This window comes from Pteropus vampyrus, unplaced genomic scaffold (genome assembly GCF_000151845.1).
Source record: "Pteropus vampyrus isolate Shadow unplaced genomic scaffold, Pvam_2.0 Scaffold102, whole genome shotgun sequence".
Lineage (NCBI taxonomy): Eukaryota > Metazoa > Chordata > Mammalia > Chiroptera > Pteropodidae > Pteropus > Pteropus vampyrus.
This window is the reverse complement of record NW_011888883.1, coordinates 4,476,968-4,485,402: the sequence shown is the minus strand read 5'-3', so window position 1 is coordinate 4,485,402 and position 8,435 is coordinate 4,476,968. Positions and strand designations below refer to the sequence as shown.

General features: G+C 34.9%; 1 protein-coding gene and 1 pseudogene across 1 annotated transcript in view; both read left to right on the top strand.

Annotated features, from left to right (window-relative positions):
• Nucleotides 1-3,492, top strand: part of TTK (TTK protein kinase) — a 45,923-nt gene extending 42,431 nt beyond the window's left edge. The window contains exons 20-22 of the mRNA XM_011364903.2: nt 635-719; nt 1,062-1,159; nt 2,993-3,492. Of these exons, the coding sequence (XP_011363205.1) occupies nt 635-719; nt 1,062-1,159; nt 2,993-3,079 (270 nt within the window). The 3' untranslated portion in view covers nt 3,080-3,492. The remainder of the gene's footprint in view (nt 1-634; nt 720-1,061; nt 1,160-2,992) is intronic.
• Nucleotides 2,339-2,457, top strand: LOC111742862 (annotated as a pseudogene).
• Nucleotides 3,493-8,435: the final 4,943 nt, after the last annotated feature.

Genomic DNA, 8,435 nt, shown 5'->3' with positions numbered 1-8,435 from the left:
GGGGACCCATACCAGTGCCATCCCACTCCACCCCAACACAGTCAAAAATCTGCATATAAGTTTTGACTCCCCAAAAATTTAACTATTAATAGCCTGCTGTTGACTGAAAACCTGAATGATAACATAACTGTCAATAAACACATTTTGTATGTTATATATATTATATGCTATATCCTTAAAGTAAAATAAGCTAAAGAAAAGAAAATGTTATTAAGAAAATCCTAAGGAAGAGAAAATACATTTACAGTTTTTATTGACAAATATCTGCATATAAGTGGGCCACATAGTTCAAACACATGTTGTTCAAAGGTCGACTGTACATAAAAATGTTTGCTTGAAAAAAATACAGCTGAAATGATTAGAATAATGTAACTGGCTTAGCTATAACTAACTGGTCCATTGAAAGGAATTGCTGATTGAATTAGCTTTTTAAGGCATGTTAAGTTCACTTTGAAGGTATTAGTTTTAAAATGTATAGTTGGGGATTTTGCAAAAATGACATGAAATAATCTCATTTCTGAGTAGGCTATCTAGAAAGCAACTTCTGTAATACAATGCAGTCTGAAAGAGTACTTTATCAATATTATATAAGAAAACTTGCTTTGTTTTAAAAAATTAATCTTTATTTTTATAGCGTTGTTTAATAAGGGACCCTAAACAGAGGATATCCATTCCCGAGCTTCTGGAGCATCCATATGTTCAAATTCAAACTCATCCAGGTACTTCTTTAAAAATCAATTTATTACCAGATTACTAATATAAACAGACTTTTAACTATAACAAGAAGAAACATTCTGAATTGGCTGCTCTTTCCAAGACTGCCTTCTTCCTTAAGGAAGTTCCTTTTATGCTAAATACTAAAATAAACGAAATTGCCTTTTTTGTTTGTTTGTTTGTTTACTTGCTAGCATATATTTTTACTTATCCTAGATAAGAGGCTGTGATCAGTGATAAATTACAAGAATGCTAATTATTGTGCTGTAAAACAGAATGTGTATTGGTATACGAAGTTATAGTTTTCTTATTGGTACCAGTGTGTTAATGATTATAATTTCTTATAGGTAATCAGATGGCTAAGGGAACCTCTGAAGAAATGAAACATGTCCTGGGCCAACTTGTTGGTCTGAATTCTCCTAACTCCATTTTGAAAGCTGCTAAAGTAAGAATTTCTATTGCTTACCTAAATTCATTTTAATTGTTGTGTATAGTTTAGTAAGTTAGACACTTAAAACAGGTAATTCAAAGGAAAGTTGGTCAAATCATCAGGTCAGCTATGAAGTATGTATCTACATTTAGATACTTAACATGCGCTTTTTGACAAATATAGATTTATGTGATTTACATTATTATTGTGCAGATAGCACAATTGAAAGTAGATTAACATATAAAGGGCATTCAGAAGATTGATGTCAGGTCTCAACTGGAATAAAGTTAACAAGAAATCTGTCTTTTAAATCAATACCATTTTTAACACAGCTTTTGAATTCATGTCCTCTAGCCAATTTTTTTTACTTAAACCATCTTGGAGGGGAAAGTGGGTAAAGAAGATCAAATATATGGTAGCTGAAGGAAACTGGACTTCGGGTGATAAACAGATGTCAACTTGTAATGTACACCTGAAAATTATATAATTATATTAACCAAGGTTATTCCAATAAACTTAATTTTTAAAATGTTAAAAAAAAAAGCGTCTTAGCAGAATTACAGTATTTGTCAATGTAATAATTTCTGTGAAGCTAAATGTAGCTCAGTACATTTCTCAAAGCAAATGTCTCAAACCCGTCGGCCTTCCAATGCCATTTTATATCTATACCCAAATTTTTAAATCTCACTGCCATCTGACACCTAGTCATTTCCAGAACCTTATGTGTGCTATTGACTAACTTGTTTAGTTGCTAAGCAATTACTAATTATATATTTCAATTGTAACATTATTATAAAATTATGGGAAGTTTTAGCTCTTTGGGTATGGGTAAAGCCAGTCTAAGATGTCAAGAACTTGGACACATTTGTGGAGGAACTAACCAACCATTCACTATTTTGCATTCATATAATATAAGGAAAATTTTCCTAAATTTTCTCAAGTTTTCCTGATGGCCAAATCAATGGCTTTAGGACTTAAATTGGACAATATTTGCTTCGTAATTTTACTCTATGTTTTATATCTCCATATTTTTAATTTCTACCATTGTGTTAGTTTGAAGCCTTTTAAAATAAAATCGAGGTGGATTGTCATAACCTTTATCACTAAGATTATGTGTCCCTTGATGTCAAAGATGTCATCTTCATAAATTAGGTGTTGGCGTAGCCTTAAACTCTTTTTCAAATCTAGATTTTAGTCTACGGCCATGCTACCCTGAACAAGCCTGATCCCGTCTGATCTTGGATGCTAAGCAGGGTTGGGCCTGGTTAGTACTTGGATGGGAGAGCAACTAGGAAGACCCGGTTCTGTAGGCGTAAAAAAATAAATAAGAGATTGTAAGCTGACAAGGTCCTTGAAATCTGTGGGGTCAACCAAGGGTTGCCTTGCTTTAAAAAAAAAAAAAAATAGATTTTAATATAGCTAATTGTACTTATTAATATAACAATTTGTATGATTTTTAAAAATTTCTTCTATTCTTTAGTTTAAATGTCATTGGAATGTATATTTCCTGACAGGTGTATTTTTCAGTATGGGAATTTATTTAAGACTGGCTTTATTTAAGTAAAAGTAAGGAAAATCAAGAAGGCTTTGAAGATAAGTACATACATATGCTTTATTAATAGCATATTAAGAGCATTTCTCTTACAGAAAGATTGAGCTGCATCTCATGATAGCTGATTATTAGGCCAGGCTAGGTGTTAAAATTCTTAATTATTTCCAGCAGTTTGTAAAATGACTTCCTAATTATAAGAACAAGAGAGAGATGTATTACACATTAAAATATGTGGTTATCCTTATTAATCTGATAATTTTAAAAATTACAAAACAGATATGTGTTTTTAATTTCAGACTTTATATGAGCATTATAGTAGTGATGAAAGTCATGATTCCTCTTCATCATCCAAGACTTTTGAAAAAAAATGGGAAAAAAAATGATTCATAACCACTCAGAAGCTGTCAAGTATCACCTGTAAAATATGTTGGATTGTTACACTCCTGATTCTTTGGATATCTGCTCTTGAAGACAACTTCACTCTGAAATGTTATTGGCAGAAAAATTCAGTGGATTATCCTCAAAAGAAAACTGTAAAAATAATAACCACTAATGATACTATATATTAAATTGTAGAATTTTTTTCTCTTATGCTTTTCTGTAAATCTAACCTAGTTGATATCATTTCACACTTGGAGCTATGGGTGGACAACTGAAATATATTCTGAAGAACTATGTAAATAAAGCTTTGTAGAATAAAATGACAGTAAAATTTCAAAGCTGTAAAATGATTTTCTTCAAACAAATGTATTGGTGTGGTAGCAAAATTCTTAATAAAAATTGAATTAAGGGAAGACATAAGAGTAGACCTTTAGTAAATGAATGTTGGTGGGATTAGGAGGTGGGGGAAAGAATTCCAAAGGTTTTAATCCTAAAATAGATTTCCTAATTGCTTTATAGCACTGAGATAGTCCAGAGTTTTAGGGCTGCACTTGACTCTTAATTCTCCCTTTTGATTCTTCATAATATCTATTGTTTTTGAGGTTTAGAATATCATTCTGGATTCTGTGGTGTAAGTTGTATAGGATGCCCTTCTTATATGACTTGCTTGGTAATGGGTAATTACAAATGTGATCCCAGAGTCTCTGGAATTGAATCTAGTAGGTTAAATGTATCATCACATAGTATTCTTCCCCCCCCCTTTTTTTTTTTTTTTACATTTTGATCTTTTTTTAGAGCAGTTTTCGGTTTGCAGCAAAATTGAGGGGAAGGTGCATTGATTTCCTATGTAGCCCCTGCCCCTATTCATGTATAGCCTCCCCCATTATTGACATTCCCCAACCAGAGGTGCATTTGTTACAATTAATGAACCTGCATTGACATACTATAATAATCACCTGAAGTCCATAGTATACATAAACAGTTCATTTTTGATGGTGTACATTTTATGAGTGCAGACAAATGTTGTAATAACATATATCCAACATTATGCTAATATCAGAGTATTTCTACAGTCTTAAAAATTCTGTTTCATCTATTCATCCTTTCCCTATCCCCCAGTGCCTGGCAGCCACTGATCTTTTTATTGTCTCCATAGTTTTGCCTTTTCCAGGATGTTATATACAGTTGACCTTTGACCAACACACATTTGAACTGTGCGGGTCCACTTATTCGTGGATTTTTTTCAATAAATACCTGTACTGTTTTCAATCTGGGGTTGAGAATCTGCAGGTTTGGAGTGTTGACTGTATGCAACGATCTACACCATTTTATATAGGAGACTTGAGCATCCACGGTTTTTGGTATCCCTGCAGAGAGGAACCAGTCCCCCTCAGATACTGAGGGACAACTAAGTTTTTGGGGAGTCTAAAGTTATATGTGGATTGACTGCAGGGGTTGGTGCAGCTAACCATTGCACTGTTCAAGGATCAACTATCATTGGAATTATATAGTTCATAACATATTCAGGTTGGCTTTATTTACTTAGACATATGCATAAAAATTCCATATTTTATGTAATGATCCTGTGTCTAGAAAGGAGAGCTAAAAATACATGATGATTAACACTAAGTAAAACCTATAACAAAATATAACTTTCTTTGCTTCACTGTGGGATTCTTACCCTATAGTTCAGGGCCTCCTAGATCTACTGGATAATGAGTGACACAAAGAGAATACAAGTACATATGTTATTTTTTTCTTGCCATGTCATTTTAGAGTTTTTTATTTTTAAAAGTAATTACAAACAACTTTAGGATGTTCTCCATGGTTCTTACCCCTTCCTCTTTCCTCTTCCTCTCTGCTCTATTTTTTACCTCTAGAAAGTGTATTGTATTGAAGAGGAAAATGTTAACTAATTGCATTATTTAGTTACTTAATGAAGTAATAATGTTTATTGTGTTACAAGGTTTGTAGAGACATATATATATATACATATATATGGAATTAATTTGTATTCTATGGTATTAGAATTACACTAAATTAGCGTATTTAACAATAAGTCAGAAGGATCCCTATAGACACAGGTGAGGTAAGGAGGAGGTTGTGGGTGTGTTTTACATTCTTGCTACTACAAAAGTAAAGTGAGGCAAGAACACAGTTGACATTCAATCACATGGAACAGAGGATACAGCTCAAACTGTTAGTCTCCACTTAATTCAGTGATATTGCATTTTTAAAAAAAATCATATATAATGAAGAAGGTGATAATTATTCATGGAGTAACAGTGGATGAGCTAGCCCTATCCTGGAGAAAAGTCTGATAGGACTTTGGGGGAGTAGAGATGGATGAGGGATTGAAAAAAGACAAGGAGTGAGATTCTTTGGAGAAGGAGTGGGAGCCACACTGGGACTCCATATTGAGATACGTGCGCATGTTTCCTCTCTTTCCTTTGATGGGACTGATCAGCCTAAATAAACCTGGTACATTGCCTCTTCCATCTCATCTGTCTTTTTGGATAAATAGCGACCATGGATGAAGGTTTTTGCTTGTGAATCTCTCAGGTTTTGTTTTTTGTTTTTTGTTTTTTTCCTTTACAAAATGTTACTATAAAAGAAAAATAGTCATGTTTTGGTTTTTTTTTCTTTGAATTTTTATGAGTTTGAGCCAAACCAACAACATACGACAGGGAACAAGATTTTAAATGCTCTGAAAATAGCCTCATTGTAAAAAAATAAAATAGAAAGAAGCATGAATAACTCCAATTCCTTCATCCTGAGTTAATTACTGTTAACATTTAGCCTATTCATACAATAGAGATAATATATTTATAATTTTATGCACATTCTTCCACCTACCTTTCTCAAGCATTTTCCTAAGTCATTTAAACCCTTCATAAATACAATTTTGATTCCTATGAAATATCCTATCATGAATGTATAAGGATATTTTCCTATTTTTTTCTGTGTAAAATAAAACAATAAACCTCTATAAAGTTGTTTTGTTTTTAAGAAATGGAACTTAATGTTTGTTCAGAAACATAACTAATAACATAAACCCACAAAGAAAAATCACAATGCCCTCATGGATTTTTTTTTTTTTTAATTATCAGCAATTTGATATTAGATTTGGAAAATGAGATTTAGTTTTACTTTTAAGCCATCCCTAATGTGTGGTGGCCAACCCAGTACCTTTGTAAGTAGACTTAAGCAATATTTTAGGGAGGAGACAAATGCTATCTATCCAGAAAATTCTGGTGGCTTCACTTTCAAAATATCTAGAATTTAAACAGTCTTCAACTCCACCTGTACCACATTCAATCATTGCAGTAACTTCCTAGCTGTTCTCTCTGTTTCCACTCTTGTCCCTCTGTACCCTGCTTCTTACAGCATATCCAGGACAATTTGTTCAAATGTGAGTCAGAGCACTTTGCTCCTCTGCTCAATACCCTTCAACCGAGTCCCCTCTAATTTAGAGTAAATGCTCAAGTCCTTGCAGGATAGTCTTTCCTGCTGTATGCAGCCATATCTTAAAAGTGTTAGGCACACTATTACCTTATGGCCTTGGGCTGGCTGTTACCTCTTCTAAAATGCTTTTTCCCCAATTATCACTGGGCTTGTTTTCTCATTTCCATCTTGTGTTTGTTCAAATGTCCTTCCTCACTCTTTTGCTGTCTCTGAAGAGGATTCCCTTCTCCCATCTTTGGCAGGGATTCCCCAAGGGCTGACTGTGTCATAATCAGATGTTCTCCCCACCCCAGGCTGGAGGCTCCTTCCCCTCCACAATCAGGCTGGCCCAAACCCTCCATATGGCTAGTGAGGGCCCCCTTGTGGTAAAGGCAAGAGGTACTGAGGTTGCTGCCCAAACAAGAAGTTTGGCAGCTGGTAGCCCAGTGAGTCAAGGTTCACTGTTCCTAGGTAGGTGTGGAGTAGCAGTGACACCAGTTGTGGTTCTGGTCCTAAGCAGGAATTTCTGGTTTGGTTGTCAGTCTGTATGAATGACTGATCTGAAACAAAACCACAGGGCTCAGCCAGGGATGAGCTTGCTAAATGGGTCAGGTCAGGTTGGAAGGCATCATCAGTCAGTGCTTACCCAATCTATCTGGTGAGTGCCTAGAGCACTTTCCTTGCACTATTGCAAATCTCTGCATTTATTTTGTCCTCACCATCTGGTCTTTGCTGCAACATGGAACAAAGCAAGGAGAATTCAACTCAAGCGACAACTCATTATGATGAAGACTGAGATTTTTGTCTTCCTATAATCAGGATGGCTCTACTTGCAACATTCTCCTTTTTTTCCCTTGCCATTTCATTCACAGATTTAAACTCTAATTTTGCCTCTCGTTTATGCTTCTTTTCCCATACCTATTTTAACCACAATGCCAATTTCTTTCATGAATCCTTCCTATTCTTTCATTTCTATTTTTAAACCACCACCCTTGTCCTTGTACCCACCTCACTGTTTTGTTCTCCGATCCATCATGTACAGCAGTGGTTTTCAAAGTGTGGTTTCTGAGCTAATAGCATCAGTACCACTTGGGAACTTGTTAGGTATGCAAATTCTCAGACTTCCTGGATCAGAAACTTTGGGCGAGGCTCATTGTAGTTTAACAAGGCCTCCAGGTGAGAACCTCCGTGCTGCAGATGAACATCATAACCAGATTCACCAGCTAAAAACATTGTTTCATCAGTTGCCTCTTCAGCTCAGACATCTTGAATGGTTCCCCATTCCTTACAAGATTGAATTTGATCCTATCAACTACTATCTGCATTTTCTTTGCTCTAGTTGGACTCCTTATTCTTTGGCATTTTTATCATTCCATGCCACTCCCCTCCCCACGCTCTCCATACTTACTCATATCCTTCGTGTTTCCAGCAGCATAACCCAAGTCTTACTCCTGAGCCCAACTCAGAGTTTTCTCCTCCTAAACTTATTCTGGTCTTACATACATACTTGCATGGTCTAATGTACTCAGATAGATAGCACTTATTTATCCTACCTTGTATTGATTTAGTATAAGGATCTAGTTTCCCCAAATACATTATAAGCTTCTTAAGGTTCTATAATATTAAACCTCTTAGCATCACACTCACCATGCCTGATTACTTCTTTATACTTTATATCGTCTTTCCAAAACTAGCCTAACGATAACACCTAATGCATTTGTGAAATACATTGATTCCCAAAGCTCCACTGTAGACTCCTGGACTGAACTCTTCAGCGGAGAGTCCTGAGGTTCCATAATTTGAATAAGTACGTAAGTGTTTCCCATCATCAAGCATGTTTAAGAAGCATAGCTGTACAGTAAGTGCTTAAACATGTTGATTTTTTTTAAATGGGTGACTTTTTGATTAAAAGAA